The sequence below is a fragment of the Hyaena hyaena genome, unplaced genomic scaffold, assembly GCF_003009895.1.
Source record: "Hyaena hyaena isolate Hyena2069 unplaced genomic scaffold, ASM300989v1 scaffold_21, whole genome shotgun sequence".
Lineage (NCBI taxonomy): Eukaryota > Metazoa > Chordata > Mammalia > Carnivora > Hyaenidae > Hyaena > Hyaena hyaena.
In genome coordinates, this window is record NW_024080653.1 from 1,153,292 (window position 1) to 1,169,989 (window position 16,698).

General features: G+C 56.0%; 1 protein-coding gene and 1 long non-coding RNA gene across 2 annotated transcripts; both read right to left on the bottom strand.

The window, feature by feature from the left end:
- LOC120228071 lies at positions 1-11,276 on the bottom strand. Its single transcript, XR_005527404.1, has 4 exons — positions 11,212-11,276; positions 10,029-10,102; positions 9,004-9,068; positions 1-38 (listed from the first exon to the last, which is right to left on the bottom strand). It is a non-coding gene; the product is annotated as an uncharacterized LOC120228071 (long non-coding RNA).
- A 747-nt stretch (positions 11,277-12,023) lies between these two features.
- On the bottom strand, positions 12,024-16,451 carry TRIM47 (tripartite motif containing 47). Its single transcript, XM_039226186.1, has 6 exons — positions 15,763-16,451; positions 14,611-14,706; positions 14,112-14,342; positions 13,754-13,952; positions 13,242-13,316; positions 12,024-12,987 (listed from the first exon to the last, which is right to left on the bottom strand). The coding sequence occupies exons 1-6, from the start codon at positions 16,441-16,443 to the stop codon at positions 12,347-12,349; spliced, it is 1,923 nt and encodes a 640-aa protein (XP_039082117.1). The 5' UTR covers positions 16,444-16,451; the 3' UTR covers positions 12,024-12,346.
- Between the last annotated feature and the right edge of the window lie 247 nt (positions 16,452-16,698).

The window sequence follows — 16,698 nt, forward strand, 5'->3', positions numbered from 1 at the left end:
GTCCCACGTTGGGTGTGGAGATGGCTTGGAAACAAAATCTTTAAAAATAAATAAAATCTTTAAATAGAATAATAATAAAATAAACACACAACATATAAACATATTAGAATCTCCCAGCTGTGAAAGGGGTCAGTGGCTTCTAGTTCCCACGCTGAGAGGCTCAAGGGCAATTCATAGCTGAACTGAGTTCGCAGCAAAGTGCCGCCTGTCTGGGTCCAATTGTCAGAACTCACACTTCCACCTTCAAGTCCATACAGGCTCTGCTTGTTTCCGGAAAAGATAGCTCTTTGCTGAGTTGTGATCCCTCCTAATCTCGAGTGAGATTTTTTTTTTACCAGAGGGGCGCTTTCTTGTGTGGTGTGCTAAGCAGGGGCCCAAGTATGCCCAGCATACTGCTCCCTTCACCCTGGGACAGCCCGGTGGGGGCCAGGGTGACTGGTCCAGGGGCCCAGTCACCTCTGCAGCCCCTCGAAGCATCACGCAGTTGTCCCAGTGAGCAGAACAAATCCCATTTGTACTGAACAAATAATCATTCTCTATCTGAGCCATAACATTACAAAGTTTGGGAAGCAGTTTACCACATGGTGGCTCTATTTTTATTTATTTATCTTAACGCCTACCCCACAGTAAGAGAAACATTTAGGAGCACCTGGGTGGCTCAGTCAGTTGAGCGTCCAACATTGGCCCAGGTCATAATCTCAAGGTTTGTGAGTTCAAGCCCTGCATGGGGCTCACTGCTGTTTGTTGGCACAGAGCCTGCTTTGGAGCCTCTGTTCTCCCCCCACCCCCTGCCCTTCCCTCCCTCTCTCTCTCTTTCAAAAATGAAAGAAAAAGAAATACATTTTATATCAGGATGAAGTACACACAGATGTGTATTTTAAAAGTGCAGCTGAAAGAGGAGAAACCTGTTTGGGACCAAAAGAGTAAAAATCAGCTCAGACTGAAGCAGAAAAGACCAGCCCAGCAGTCAGGCAGAGAGGAGGGACACAGATAAAGGCTACAGCAAAGCAAGCAGAAAACATGGGTTTCTCCCAAGGTCATGCAGTGGTTATGAGTCTGACGATTCCCTCTCGGTGACTGCTGCTTTCTTATCAGGATACCCCTAGACAGGCTTTGTAATTCCCAAGGATTAGTGGGCGAGCCCCAGATCCAGGCTGCAGGGGGAGGGGCAGAGAAAGAGGAGAGAATCCCAAGCAGGGATCTCACCATTAGCACATGGAACCCTGCCGGACGTGGGGCTCGATCCCCCGAACCATGAGATCATGACCTGAGCTGAAATCAAGAGCCAGACGCTTAACCAACTGAGCCAGCCACGCACCCCCACTGGGCCCCTGACTGAAGACAGCTGGGTGGGTAGGTGGGTAACCAATTTCCCGGAACGAATCTTAATGCTATTGAAATTTGTCTAAAAATGGCTTAAGCCATTTTATCATGAGTGCTATCTTTTTCCCTCCCCCCAGAAGGAGATAGAATTACATCAGCTAAAAACAAAATACAAAAAGCAAAATTCTGATTTTCCCTAGGCCAGCTCTGGGACTATTTTTCTGTTTTGATGTACTCTGAAATTTTCTATTTAATTTTGTAATTAAAAAAAAATTGCTCTGGTGCTCAGGTGGCTCAGTCGGTTAAGCGCCGACTTCGGCTCAGGTCATGATCTCACAGTTCCTGAGTTCAAGCCTGGCGTCGGGCTCTGTGCTGACAGCTCAGAGCCTGGAGCCTGCTTCAGTTTTTGTGTCTCCCTCTCTCTCTGCCCCTCCCCTGCTTGTGTTCTGTCTTTCAAAAATAAATAAGGGGCGCCTGGGTGGCTTAGTCAGTTAAGCGTCCGACTTTCGCTTAGGTTATGATCTCGCGGTTCATGGGTTCGAGCCTTGCGTCGGGCTCTGTGCTGACTGCCAGCTCAGAGCCTGGAGCCTATTTCAGAGTCTGTCACTCCCTCTCTCTCTGACCCTCCCCTGCTCACGCTGTCTCTCTCTCTCTCCTAGAAATAAAAAATAAATAAAAAATAAACATTAAAAATTTTTTCAGTTAAAAAAATTGCTAATTGCTATGCACTAAATTGAGTATGCAATCTTCAGGTTGAAAACCCCTGTTCCAGAAGAAAGGATGAGGGTGGGAGTGGGTGGAATGAGAGAAGGTGAGGGGAGGGCTGGAGTGGAGGATGGCAACCCCCCCCCCCCACCGCGGGGGCCTGCAGCTCCTGAAGCTGATAAGCTGTCTCATATTTAGGATTCCCAAACCAGGATGCTAAAGGGCTGCATCAGTGTGATTTAGGTTAAGTCTCAGCCTCTTTGCAGGGCTGAGCAGTTGTTCAGTTTTTCTTCACTCTTCACGTGGTAGCCGTGAGTGAGTCTCTCAGCCAAGAGGGTAAACAAGCCTTCCTGCTCCCAGGGTGGGCTTATGGGTTCTCTGACAGATGTTGTCAGTGCTGGCTGAGCGCAGAAGTTCCGCATCCTTCTAAGAAAAAGAGGCCCACTGTGTGCAGCTGGGGCCGGGAGAGCTGGAGGGCGGGAGAGGGCACATGGCTGGAGCTGCAGAGGGGACGCGGTACTTCCCAGAGCCCAGGGGCAGAAGCGGAGTTTGGGGGATCCTCTAGAGTTAACCCACTTGCCCTGCTCGCATTTGCCAGTCCCAAGAGGTGGGGTGTGGCTGTTGAGAGCAGGGGTGCGGAACAAAAAGGACTGTGGTTTGGGGTTGTCAAAGGGTCCAGTCAGAAGACGAACCACAGCAGCTATGGGACCAGAGAGCATTTACTGTGAAGAAGAGAAACAGGTAGAAAGGTGGGCGTGTCACTGTACACTTAGGTAGCGAGGTAACGGAAAAGGTTAAGCAAAGGATGCCAAGGTGTCCCGGAAGTGGACGGAGCTGCCACCACTAGTGAAGAAGACTTCCTGTGATGTTGGGGAGCCCCAAACCCCCAGGAAGTGCCGTTTCCTTCTCCTCCTGGAGCCCTGCATGCTCTCTAGCGCCCCCTGTTGGCAGAGCACGCTGGAAGCCGATGCTGGACTCATGGGGCCCCTAGAGGCCCAACCCCAGCATCCAGAAGTGTTATGGGTTGAATTGTGTCTTCCCCAGATTCATATGTTGAAACCTTAGCCCCTAGTACCTCAGAACATGACCTTAAGTGGAAGTAGGGTTTTTGCGGATATAATTAGTTAAGATGAGGTAATGAGGGTGGGCTCTAATCCAGTGGACTGTTGTTCTTATAAAAAGGGGAAATTTGGACACAGTCAGGCACACAGGGAAAGCCATGTGAAGATGAAGGCAGAGTTCTACAGGCCAAAGATTGCCAAATAGTGTCAGCAAACCGCCAGAAGTCAGAGGCCTTGTGTACAGATTCTCTCTCGCAGCCTCCGAAGGAACTAAATCTGCCAAGACCTTGATTTCGAACGTTGGCCTTGAGAACAGTGAGACAAGAGTTTCTGTAGTTGATTTTATTTTTTTAATATTTTTAAAAATTTTTTAGGGGCGCCTGGGTGGCTTAGTCGGTTAAGCGTCCGACTTTCGCTTAGGTCATGATCTCGCGGTTCGTGGGTTCGAGCCCCGCGTCGGGCTCTGGGCTGACTGCCAGCTAGGAGCCTGGAGCCTGTTTCAGCCTGTGACTCCCTCTCTCTCTGACCCTCCCCTGCTCACGCTGTCTCTCTCTCTCTCTCCTAGAAATAAATAAAACATTTAAAAAAAAAATTTTTAACATTTATTCATTTGAGAGAGAGAGAGAGAGAGAGGGAGACCCAGAATCTGAAGCAGGCTCCAGGCTCTGAGCTGTCAGCACAGAGCCCGACGTGGGGCTCGAACCCACGAACCATGAGAACATGACCTGAGCCGAAGTTGGATGCTTAACTGACTGAGGCACCCAGGCGCCCCCAGTTTCTGTAGTTTAAGCCGCCTACTTTGTGGTACTTTCTCTAGCAAACTGCTACAGTGGGTTTGAGGCAGGAAAACAATTGGGCGCCATCCTCAACCCTTGCTTGGCCCAGGGGAGAGAAGGCTCGCCATACCAGGACCACCTGGGCTCAGACAGCGGGCATCTCAAGAGCTGTCCCTGCGGAGAGAAGATTCTCACACGGAGAAGCTCTCCTAACCAGTGGCACCACGTAAATCCCAGATTATTGTGCTCAAGGACAAAGACCACAGCCACCCCTCCAAGCATGCCTGGGGTTGAATATCTTACCCTCTTGGCAAAGGATAGCTCATCATCAAATGTTATGTGATGTAGGAAAAATACTGACAGTTCTTGTACCCGAGTGTTGAACAAATTCATGCTTAATATACCAGTTCTTTCACTCAGCCAGTTGTCATCTTTCAAACAAGCCAGTGAGAGAAAGACTCTTGGTAACCTTCAACTTCCGGTCACCACTGGTTGGGTAGGCCACGAGGTCGGTGTGGCCGCTGCCACGTGAGGGGCTGGTAACGTGGAACTGAGCTATTCTGGGCAGGTCATTTTGACTGTGGGTATTTCAGTAACAAAAGTTCCTTGCTCCTCCATCAGAAGGCAGAGCCAGGGCCCGCCTGGGGCTATTTCTGGTTGCTATGGAGATGAGCCCCACCCCAAGTTCCCAGCCCAGACCTCCCTGCTCTGTCAAGTTCAATCTTCCCAGATGCAGCTGCAAGGCCTGTTCTTTTTTTTTTTTTTTTAATGTTTTATTTATTTCTGAGACAGAGAGAGACACAGCGTGAGCAGGGGAGGGCCAGAGAGAGAGGGAGACACAGAATCTGAAGCAGGCTCCAGGCTCCCAGCTGTCAGCACAAAGCCCAACGCGGGGCCCGAACCCATGAACCGTGAGATAATGACCTGAGCCGAAGTCGGACGCTCAACCGACTGAGCCACCCAGCTGCCCCTGCAAGGCCTGTTCTGAGCAGTCCCTGCTGTAGCAGTGTTTACCTAAGCCTCCCACTGTCCGTTCCCCACTTCTGTGCCTCTGAAGCCCTGGAAAATCATGGGCACCACCTCTGAAGGTGTCCCCACCCCAGCGCGGAGGAGCCACGCCTGGAGGGACCCCTCTGATGGAGGAGACTCAGGGAGAAGAGAGACCAAGAGAGGCGGTTGTGGATGTGGGCCCCTCCCTGCTATTCTGGATGCTCCTTCCCAGGGCTGGGGAGGCTCCTGTCCTTCCTCCTGGAAAGATGCCAGGTGGGGCATCCTTAGTCCCTCTCATCTGCTTTTCCCTCCTTAAACCCACTTCTCACCTAAATAACAAAGTGATTTTATTCTATTTTAATTTTATTATTTAAAAATAACTTTATTTTTAAATATTTATTTATTTTATGTTTTATTTATTTCTGAGAGAGAGCGAGCGAGAGCAGGGGAGGGTCAGAGAGAGAGGGAGACACAGAATCTGAAACAGGCTCCAGACTCCGAGCTAGCTGTCAGCACAGAGCCCGACATGAGGCTCGAACCCACGAACCGTGAGATCATGACCTGAGCCCAAGTCGGACACTTAACCGGCTGATCCACCCAGACACCCCTAAATATTTATTTTTGAGAGAGAGCATAAGTGGGGAAGGGGCAGAGAGAGACGGGGACAGAGGATCCGAAGTGGGCTCTGCGCGGACAGCAGACACCCCAACGCGGGGCTCGAACTCACAAACTGTGAGATCATGACCTCAGCCGAAGTCGGACGCTTAACCGACTGAGCCGCCCAGGCGCCCCCGGAGTGATTTTAGGCTTTCCGATCTGATTGCATTGCTTCTCCATGTGACATCCTGACTTGGCTTCCCAGTACTCCCAGCAAAAGCCCAGAATCATCTCTGCCCTGGCAGACCTGGCTGGTCTGCCTCATCCTGTTCCCTACTCTTATTGCACTTCTGGCCCAGAGTGCTCAGGCCAGCGCCTCCCCCCCGCCCCCCATACTTGCTCTCCTTGTCCTTGGCCTTCAGGCCTCTGCTGTCCCTCCAGGAAGGTCATCCCTGGAAATGCCCGTCCCCAGCCCTGTAAGGGTCCCTTCTCATGGCCACTGTCCTTTTCTTTTTATTCTGTCTCTGGGAAGCTTCTGTTTTGTTCTGTTTGTTTTCACTGTATCCTAGGGGAGGCAGAACTTTCCCTCTGCCTTCTTAGGGGCTCTAGCTGGACCTGAGAATCAATCAGGTTGACATCAGACAGATTAACAGGAGAAAAAGCAGCAGACTTTAATTGTGTATGTATGCAGGAGCCTTCACGGGCTTAGGCCTAAGTGCTCATACACTAGGTTGGACAAAGAGGAGTAATTGTGGAAACGAAGGGCAAAGGAAGTGACGAGTTATTTTAACAAGGCTGGTTTGTACAGATGTCCCTAGGCCTCAACACCCCCTCCCTGGTGATAAGAATGTTTTTTTCTTCCTGGTGTAGGGAGAGCATCTTTCATGTGGGAGTTTTATCTCCTCTTTTCAGGAAGAAACGGGGAGGTCAGAATGCCCTTCCGGCATCTGCTGTTTTTTGTCTCATTAGCAGAGGAGGCGTGTTCTGGCCCCTCTCAGCGGTCAAATACACATAAAATGTATTGTTCGGGGGCGCTTGGCTGGCTCAGTTGGAAGAGCGTGTGAGTCTTGATCCCTGGGTCCTGAGTGTGAGCGCCACGTTGGGGGTAGAGTTTACTTTAAAAAAATTTACTGTTGGGGCGCCTGGGTGGCTCAGTCAGTTAAGGGTCCGACTTCGGCTCAGATCATGATCTCACGGTTCGTGGGTTCGAGCCCCACGTTGGGCTCTGTGCTGACAGCTTGGAGCCTGGAGCCTGTTTCAGATCCTGTGTCTGCCTCTCCTCTGCTCACACTCTGTCTCACTCTCAAAATAAAGTTTTAAAAAATTGAAAAAAATTTTACTGTTTTAATCATTCTAAGGCCGAGATTTGGTGGCATTCAGTACACTGTTGTGCAGTCATCATCACTTTCCATCTCCGGAACCTCTTCATCGTCCCACACTGAAACTGTCCCCAGTAAATGCTAACTCCTCCCTCCCCCCCTTTAGGAACCCCATATAAACAGAATCATATAAGATTTCTCCTTTCATTGGGGTGCCTGGGTGGCTCAGCTGGTTAAGAATCCAACTTCGGCTCAGGTCATGATCTCACCGTTCATGGGTTCGAGTCCCACGTTGGGCTCTGTGCTGACAGCTAGCTCAGAGCTTGGAGCCTGCTTCAGATTCTGTGTCTCCCTCTCTCTGACCCTCCCCTGCTCACGCTATCTCTCTCTCTCTCAGATATAAATAAAACATTAAAAAAAAAAAAAAAAAGATTTGTCCTTTCACTTTTGGTTTATTTCATTTAGTGTAATGTCTTCAAGTTTCATCCACGTTGTAGCAAGGGTCAGAATTTCCTTCCATTTGAAGGCTGAATAATATTCTATTATATGTACAAACCGCATTTTGATTATCGGTTCATCTGCGGATGGACACTTGGAAGGCTTCCACCATTTGGTTATCGTCAAAAACTGCTAGGAGTATGGGTGTCTAAGTATCTGGCCAAGTCCCTGTGTTCAGTTCTTTTGGGTGTCTCCCAAGAGCCGGGGTCACTGCCCTTGTCCCCTGTAGTCACAGTTATCGTTTGTGGGGTTCCTATGAGAGCTGGGGCGTCTCTGTTTAGGTCACTCACCCCTGTCTCCCTAGCACTGAGCACAGCGCCCCACACTGAATAAATATTGTTAAGTGAGAGAGTGAAAGTTTCCAATCTTAGCGAGTGGGACATGATGCAGTGGCCTGGCAGACTCAAGTCTGGGCTAATCTTAGCTCCCGAAGAACAGATCTGGGGATCCCCCAAGGATTCACAAATCCCCCAAGAGCACTGATTTTACTCGATTATGCTGGGGAGTAATAACAACAGGAAATACTACTACTATAATAGCACTTACTGAAATCTCACCGTGCCAGGGCTTGTACCACTTTCTCTAAATTATCTTTTAATCTTCAAAACTGCTATGCAGTTCCACTCTCATCCCTATTTTACAATGAGGAAACCCAGGCATGGAGGGGCTAAGTACCTGCCCAATGCCAACAGTTAAGAAATGATTGAAGGGGTTGGGGCTCCTGGGTGGCTTAGTCGGTTAAGCGTCCAACTTTCACTTAGGTCACGATCTCGAGGTTTGTGGGTTTGAGCCCCGCATCGGGCTCTGTGCTGACTGCCAGCTCAGAGCCTGGAGCCCATTTCGGAGTCTGTGTCTCCCTCTCTCTCTGACCCTCCCCTGCTCATGCTCTCTCTCTCTCTCTCCTAGAAATAAATAAAAAATATTAAAAAAAAAAGAAATGGCTGAAGGGAAGTTTTTAGCCAAAGCTTTCTGATTCCAAAACTCATGCCCCAAAACATTCTCACTGCTGGGGCAGAAAAGCATTGCTTTTGTGTGTGTGTGTGTGTGTTGTTGTTGTTGTTGTTGTTTTGGTTGTTTTTGTTTTAAAGGTTATTTACTTATTTTGAGGGAGACGAAGACAGAGCATGAGCAGGGGAGGGGCAGAGAGAGAGAATCCCAAGCAGGTTCCATGCTGTCAGTGAAAATCCCGACGCGGGGCTCAAACCCACCAACTGTTAAGATCATGACCTGAGCCGAAACCAAGAGTCGGACGCTTAACTGACTGAGCCACTCAAACGCCACTTGTTTATTTAATATTTTTAAATGTGTATTTATTTCTGAGAGACACAGAGACAGAGTGAGAGCAGGCGAGGGGCAGAGAGAGCGAGGGGGAGACAGAATCCGAAGCAGCCTCCAGGCTCTGAGCTGTCAGGCACAGAGCCTGATGTGGGGTTCGAACTCATGAACTGCGAGATCATGACCTGAGCAGAAGTGGGATGCTTAACCGACTGAGCCACCCAGGCACCCTGTTTGTTTAAGAAGGCTTCATGCCCAGCTCAAGGCCAGAACCCACAACCCCGAGATCAATACCTGACCCAAGATCAAGAGTAAGATACTTAACTGACTGAGCCACCCAGGAGCCCCAAGCATTGCTTTTTAATATTAGAGCAAAATAGGAGAGCTTATGGAGTAAAATTCAAACTCTGAATGTCTTTTAAAGGTAAATCACACAGAACACCAAAGTATACTTCCTACCTGCCTCGGTGCTCTGCTCCATGTGCCTCTGGGCCTGTGTCGCCCCAGCTCCTTCTCTGAAGGCCCTGAGGAAGAAGGTGGAGGTGGAGAGCTGCGTCCTGGGTGAAGCCCATGCGGACCTCCCAGGGCCTTCTACAGCTCCTATGAATCTTCTGGAAGATGTGGCCGTGCAGCAGAAGAGTGACCTCACGGTTCACGTTTTACACATTGGCATCAAATGGGAATGTGTGTACTGTATGCGGGGCTGAGTGAGACTCAGGCCCTGCAGCTGAGCGTTATTCCGACCCCCACCCCCACCCCGCCCCCCCCCCACACACGCGCGCGCACACACACACACACACACACACACAGAAGCCCTAGCACCAGCCCCGCAGGGCCCCCGCCCAGTTCAGCCCTGTCTTCCTGGCCAGGCCCTCCCGTTTAGCCACAGTCCTGGGTCCAGCCTCGCCCTGAGCCTGGGAGGAGGGGAGGTGAAGGAAGGCACTTCTTTGAGTGTTCCCTGGGAGGAGGGGGATGAGAAGGGAGGGGAGAGGGCGGTGGGCTTCTCTCCTCCTGGATTGTGGGGAGGGGGCAGGAGACAAACCCAAACAAGTGAGGACCCAGGGCCGGGCAGTGGCTGCCAAGACAGTGCGAAGCCCCGCTGCTCAGTCGCTTGTTTGGAATTTTGGAGCTCATTTTCCCACAGAAACAAAGCTCAAGGGGAGGTTGGCTCCCGGCCTGGCCCAAAGGAGCCAGATTCAGCTAATAGCAACAGAAGACCGTTCATGCTCTCTGCCATTGTCCCATTGTTGTTGACCAGCCAAGGCTTGGCGGGGGGCCTGGAGACCACAGGCCCTCGGGCAGCTCTGCCAAGGGCTCTGGGGGCCGTGGGAACTGGGGCGCCGGGAGGGCAGTTCTTACACAGGCGACAGTGCTGGGAAGCAGGGTGTGTACGTGTATGAGGTGTGTGAGTGCATGTGTGTGAAGCGTGTGTGTGAAATGTGTGTGTCTGTGTGTGTTTAGACATTTCTAAGGCCAGGACGTACCTACACTGTGGAACATGGAGCTGGTGACCTGGACTGGGCAGGTCCTGGAGGTCTCTGTTCCTCAGTTACTTCCTCTGGAAAAAAAAAAAGAAAAAGAAAAAGAAAGAAAGAAGTAGAAGGTTTGGATTAGATTGGTGGTTTTCTAACTTTTTTTTTTCTTCTTTTTTAAATATAATTCATTGTCAAATTGGTTTCCATACAACACCCAGTGCTTCTTTTGTTTTCATTTTGTTTACCTTGAGAGAAAGAGCGAGGCCACACGCAGGGGAGGAGCAGGGAGAGAGAATCCCAAGCAGGCTCCTCGCTGTCAGCACGGAGCCTAATGCGGGGCTTGAACTCATGAACCGTGAGATCATGACCTGAGCCGAAGTCAGACGCTGAACCGACTGAGCCACCCAGGCACCCCATCTAACAGTTTTTCTTTTAAACGGTTTCCCTTTTTGAGCGGACTGGAAGAAGCACGTACCATCTGCTCTGATTTAAGTGCTGGCAGGGACGGTGAGGGGCGGGCCGCCTGGCTCGCTCCTCCTCCTCTGCCAGCCTGCCGTGCCTCAGTGTACCTCCGTGGAGCTGGAGATCTCAGAGTCTCAGGCAGGAGCCATCCCTCCAGCCCCAGCAGCACCCCGAAGCCTCGGAGGAAGTGCCGGCTGCAGGTAACACTGCAGACTGTGGATAACTCTGAAACCTGGATCAGGCCCAGCCAGGGGTGAGCCAATCCCCTGCGTTGAGCTGGAAAGCTGCAGATGCTGGGATTTGGCGTTAAGATGCACGAGGTTCCGGGCGTTCTGGAAGCTGGGAGCCGCTCTGCAAGTGGCAGGACCTGACTTTTCAGGTCCCCGAGGGTTCTTTGGGGCGGGGCGGGCCAAGCTGGGGGCAGGAAGAGCCGAGAACAGGGGATGCGGGGCTGGGGCTCTGTGAAAGGTAGGAGGGGAGGGGACTCCCGTCTGTCCATGTTTGTGATGGTGACAGGAGCAGCCTTCCCCATTCTGGGGAGCCGGGGGCCCTGGCTGCCACGGAAACCGTTTGCGAACACAAAGCACCAGGAGCAAGGAGGCCCCACCCGGAAAAACAACATCCTGGCTGCTGGGGCAGAAGCAGAGCTCGAAGGAGGGTCTATTTTTAGCTGCCGAGGGAGGCAGCCGCTGGGACTTGTATGGCCTTGCCGTCTGGCTGCATAACTCACCCATTGTCCCGTCTGACCTTGGGCTAGCGCCTGGGAGGCCTCCGTCTGTCCCTGCCCTCCAGGCGTGGACCCTCTCTAGGGTGCACCTGACCATAGAGAACGGGGAGGAGGGGCGGCCTGGAGACACGCCCACTCACTCCCAGGGACCGGGAGCAAGCTGAACTTGGGTGGGTGTCCCCGACCAGGTGGAGGGCCCTGAGGCAGCAGGAGGGGGCACTGGGCCTTCCTGGGCTCAAAGCACACAGTCTGCGGGGTCGCTGGGCCTGGGTCTCCCCAGCGTGGAGCCCTGTTCCGGCTGCCCCGGTGGGTGTGGAGGGGTGGGGTGAGGCGGATTCCAGAGGAGGGACAGAGACCCCTTTATTGTAGAAGCTCTTAGCCTCCAGCCACACCCTGGGGCAGGCTCAGCCACAAGCCTCCCCGACTACTGAGGTGTGTGTGAAAGAAGCTCTCGAACTTTCTGGCCCACACCCAGGAGCGGTGCCCTGCTCTGGGCAGTGTGCTGTCTGCGTTTAACCCTGGGCACAGACACCATGGGCAGGGCCAGGATCGGGCTGTGGCATCAAGGGATGAAAATAGCTGGTGGGAACCAGGCCACAAAGCCCTCAGGCAGCCGGAATGACTGGGGCGGGGGTCAGCCCCCCGAGGAGGAAGCCACCTCGATCGAGCTGCCCCTGCCCTGAACTAGGGAGTCGACTACCCCAAAGGACAGGCATCTCTTTTCGGGCCCCTCCTGCCTTTTACGACCAGCTCTCAAAAAATGAAAGTCCTAGGAACTCTCTAGGGGGTGGACAGAAGGATAGAGAAAGGAGTCATTCATTCAACACACGTTTATTCAGCACCTATTATGTGCCAGGCACTGTCCCAGGACCCTGGAAAAGGAGGGGTTGGGGGTAGCCTGGATCTGTCCCAGCTCTGGCTTTCTCTCCCAGACACAAAGCCCACAGGCGGACAGGGTCTGAGGGCACTTCCAGGGGTCCGCGGGGAAGGCCAAGTATATGGAAGGTGAGGCCTCCAGGGAGGAGAAGCCTGGGGATGTGGGGGACCCCAAGGTGCATTCCCCGGGGCAAGACGGGGGTGCAGAGAAGCAAGCTTCCCAGGAGCTGGGACATTGCAGGAGGCCCCACGTCCCCCTGCATCACCTCCTCTTCAGCACAGATATGCAGGATTTCTTAAGGGGCCCGATCTGCAGATGGGCATCCACACTCTCCAGGAAGAAGGCAGGCTTCAGCCTGCGAGTGAAGAGCCCTGCAAAATGGCTGTCCAGGCGGCTCTGGAAGGGGTCAATGGAGGAAGACAAGGAGCTGCTCCGGCGGGCCCGGGAGGCCTTCAGCCTCCGAAGAAGGCTCATCTTGCCGTCCCGCACGGCGTAGAAGGCCAGGGCTCGGTCGGCATATTCTAGGCAGATCCCAATGGTGGGCGAGAAGGGGTGGGGCAGGAGCGCCTCCAGCCCATGGAACCAAACGGAGAAGCTGCGGCCATTCCACTGCAGGCAGCAGGAGTGGGCATTGCGGCCCAGCCGGCCCCGGTCATAGGGCTCTTGTGGGGAGAAGTCTTCGGCCATGACCCCCATGCTGACCCAGCCTTCGATGATCTCTACTTCCCAGTAGTAGGTGCCCCGGTCCAGGGCACCCTCGCCCAGCACCTGCTCGCAGTGGGTGAAGCGGGTGTGTGACTCGGGGTAGTTGATGGGACACAGCACTCTCTTCACACCTTTGGTTCCAAACAGCTGCAGGTACTTGTCCGCTGTGTCGCTGTCCAGGTCCACGATGTAGGCAACTGCTCCCATGGGTGGGAGAGAGACACAGGGCTCAGGGCCAGGCGCAGGTGGGACAGCCCCTCCCCTAGGTGCCCACCTCCCCTCCTTAGCAACCAGCATGACTGGGCCCCACTAGAGAGAACCGAGAGTGAGCTGACCTAGTTCACCCTAAGAACGAGGGAGGGGAACACAAGCCTTCCTGCGCTAGAGCCCAGCCCAGCAGCCTGGCGAGGGCCCAGTGTGAGCAGAGGGGAGAGCTCAGCTGTCTACTTACACTTGAGGAAGTAATCCCTGGGAGCCTCACTTTCCAAGCTGTTGGTGCTATCGGGGTCTTGGGACTCAGCATCGGCTGCAGAAGAGGAGACAGTGGGGGAGGGGTTCTGCCCAGCTGGTTGTGGCTGGGCAGCAGTGCGAGGTGCTCCTCCTCCCAACCTGTGACCGAAACCCCTCTCCTCCTTCCTCCCAGCATCCCAAGCTGCCTGGGGACAGGCACACCCCCAAATATGGCACTCTGTGTTCCCTGCTCCACCTCCTCCCAGCCCAGGCCTCAGCCACTAGAGGGCAGGCCAGGAGAAGCCCCCCCGCCACCCCCCCCTGCAGCCCCCTAGGCTGTGGCCAAAGGGGCTGACTGGTCATTACTGAGTGGTGTCTCCATTCACTGGTAGGAGTTGGGTCCCCGCTGTGCACAAGGCACAGTTTCCTTCCTCCACTCCTAAATGGGTACCAGGCCTGGGGCCCTGGGTGGGGACACTGGGGGAAGGGTGAATCACTGGCGGTGGCACCCACCTTCCGTGTCCAGCTTATGCAGCTCGTCTTCATCGCTGCCCAGCCCCCGCAGCTGCTCCCACTGGCTGGCACAGGCGGCTGTCAGCAGCTCTCTCACCGTCCGCACGGCCTGGGATGACTTGGTGAAGCTGAGCTCCCTCGGGGGCCCGGGCCCAGGGCCACACCCCTCCTCCAGGGCCAGCCTGAGTGCCAGGAGCTCCTGTAGTAGATCAATGACTCTTAAGACCCCCACTGGCTACAGCGCCTCTGGCTGTGAGGACGGTGCAGCCCTGGGGGCCAGGTACCCGCTGCCTTCTTTCTCCGCTTGTTGCCCACCCCCCTTTCTGTGCCCTCTCTGGCCCGTAAGAACTGCGCTCACCTGCAGGAAGCTGACTGAGTCGGCTTCGGGGACCTGACTGAGGTTGTGGCGGGCCCGGCTTAGCCTGCTGCGCTGTTCCTCCTGCCGCCGCAGGTCACCCTGGGAGCGGCCCAGCATGGTGGCCTCGCCCTCCTCGATGAAGCCCAGCACCTCTGTCTGGAACCCCTGCAGGATGGCCGCAGCCTCGGCGAACAGCCGGCTCACCCTCTCCCGCTCTGCTGCGGCTGCGCTCTGCACGGGACCACGCAGAGGATGAGGGTTATCCTGGCCCCATCCTTCCCGGACCCCACCTTCCCACCCTGCCCTCTAGTGGGGGCATAGGGACTAGCCGGAGCTGCCCTGGACCTATGCCAGGTGGGGGGAGCCGCTCACGCTCAGTGGGGCCAGGCAATTCCCTGAGCATGGGCCTGTTTAGGGAGGATCACACCGTGCCACGAGCCCACACTGCCAGCAGCCTGCCTTAGGACTGCAGGGGGACCGGGTTAGGGCAGGGGCTGACCTTGATGAGGGCCACCGTGCGCCGGGACTGTGCGATGCCAGCGCCCAGCTCGTCCATGCGGTCCTCCACAGCACTCAGGACTTTGGACTGCTCGGCCTGTGGAAAGCATCCTTAATTACACAGGGGCTGGCGGAGGCCACAGCCCTGCGCTGGGGTACCAGGCCTCACCAAGGGGGAGGAGAGGGATGGCCAGGGAGCGGTATCTGTGCATAGGTGGGGCTGAGAGTGGCCAGGATCCCTATAGTTATGCCAGAGGTGCCTCAAGCCCAGGCTGGTGCCATTCCCAAACGCCAAGGGAGAGCACAGCCTGGCTGGCTTTGACCAGTGGGCAAGTGCGGGGCCATCCATGCTCCGCAGGGTCGCTAACACTCCCTGGAGAACTTCCTTCAGTGAGGAAGATGCAGAGAAAGAGAGCGGGGTGGGTGCCGCATGAGAGGACATTTCAGCTGTCTTAGGGACCGCTGTCCCCAAAGAATCTGTGTCCCCAATCCAGGCCTAAAAAATGGGGATTCCGGGCAAGTCCCCTGGGTCTTATGAGTCACAGCTCCAGGCAGGAGAGACGGAAAATCCCAAGGCCAGAGGCGCCAAGACCGGGCTGGAAGCCAAAGGAAACTGGGGGCGGAGGTAGTGGACCCATTGCGCGCACATGCTCCCACCACGGGCCCCCAGAACAGCTGGACAAGAGCGGTCTGTGTGCTCTGTCCCCCCTCTGCCACACTCCCGTCGCCTGCCACACCCATCTAAACCTGATGCCTCAGCCCAGGGCAAATGTGAGCTGGAACCGGCAAGAACCCGGCCTGGCGCAACAGCCGCCGCGCTGCCAGAATCAGCCGCCCGGGTCCCCGCGGGCCTGGCTCCGCTCCCTCCTGCCTTTAGATCCCCGCTGGCCCAGGCCCGGGCTTCAGGCCCCCTGCCTTCGTGTCCTTTTCGCCTTCACACTGGGCCCCCACGACCCCCATTCCCATCTCCAGCAGAGCGTTCCACAGCGACTGGATGGATGACATTGCCCGTACTGGAAAGGACCGCAAAGAGCCTCAGGTTAGAGGAGGACATTAAGACCCTGCCCGGGAAACGGGTGGGGGCGATCCTGGACCCTCGGCGGGCTCGCGCGGCCCTCGCCCGCCCCGGCGCGCCCCCGGTGCGCGTGCCCACCTCCTGGAGCGCGCGCTCCTGCTCCAGCGGCACGAGCTCGTGGCCCCGGTGCTCCTGGGCGGCGCAGGCCTCGCACAGGCACACGCGCTCCGCACGGCAGTAGCGCTCGAGCGGCCGCAGGTGGCGCGGGCACAGGCTCTCCTCCAGCCGGCGCAGCGGCGGCACCAGGCGGTGTCCGCGCAGCGCGGGGCTGCGCTCGTGCGGGCCCAAGTGCGCCGGGCAGAAGGAGGCGAGGCAGGAGAGGCAGGAGAGCGCGGCAGGCAGGGCGGCGCCCTCGGGGCACGCGTCGCAGCGCACCGGCTCTTCGCCGTCCGGCCAGGGCTCAGGCGCGCAGGGAGCCGAAGGCTCGGGGGCGCTGGGCGGGGCGCTGGGCGGCGCGGGCTCCGGGGCCGAGGCCGGGGCCGGGCCGGAGCCGGGCCCGGGCGCGGAGCCCGAGCCATGGCGGAGCTGCAGCAGCTCGGACAGCGTGTGGTTCTTGCGGAGCTGCAGGCCGTCGGGGAAGGGCTCCTGGCACAGCGGGCAGCGGGCCGCGCCTCCGGACCCGGCGGCGCCCCCCGCGCCGCGGTGCGGCCAGAGCGCGCCCAGGCAGGAGAGGCAGAAGTTGTGGCCGCAGGGCAGCGTCACCGGCTCCCGGAGCGACTCCAGGCAGATGGGGCAGCTGAAGGGCCCGCTGCCGTCCATAGCTCCGCGGCCGCCCGGGCACCGCCTGTTCTGCTCCCGCCTGGGAGGGACCCGGCCTGTCCGCGCTGCGGCGCCGCCCCCTGGGACCCAGGCCAAGGGTCCAGCCCCCTCCCGTCCCGGGCTCGGACCGCCCCCCAGCGCCGCAGACCCGCCCAAGGGTCCCCGGACACCGGGCCCTGGCCCAGACTGCGCGGGCGGTCTTCGGCCCCGTGTGACCCCGCGGGGCTCCTGGGCGATCGCCCCTCTTGGTCCGAG

Coding starts and splice junctions, on each gene's coding strand:
- TRIM47 (XM_039226186.1), bottom strand. CDS start 16,443: ATGGACGGCAGCGGGCCCTTCAGCTGCCCCATCTGCCTGGAGTCGCTC. Junction 13,953..14,111: donor ACTCAGTCAGCTTCCTGCAG/GTGAGCGCAGTT, acceptor GATCTACTACAG/GAGCTCCTGGCACTCAGGCT. Junction 13,317..13,753: donor GCATAAGCTGGACACGGAAG/GTGGGTGCCACC, acceptor CCTCTTCTGCAG/CCGATGCTGAGTCCCAAGAC.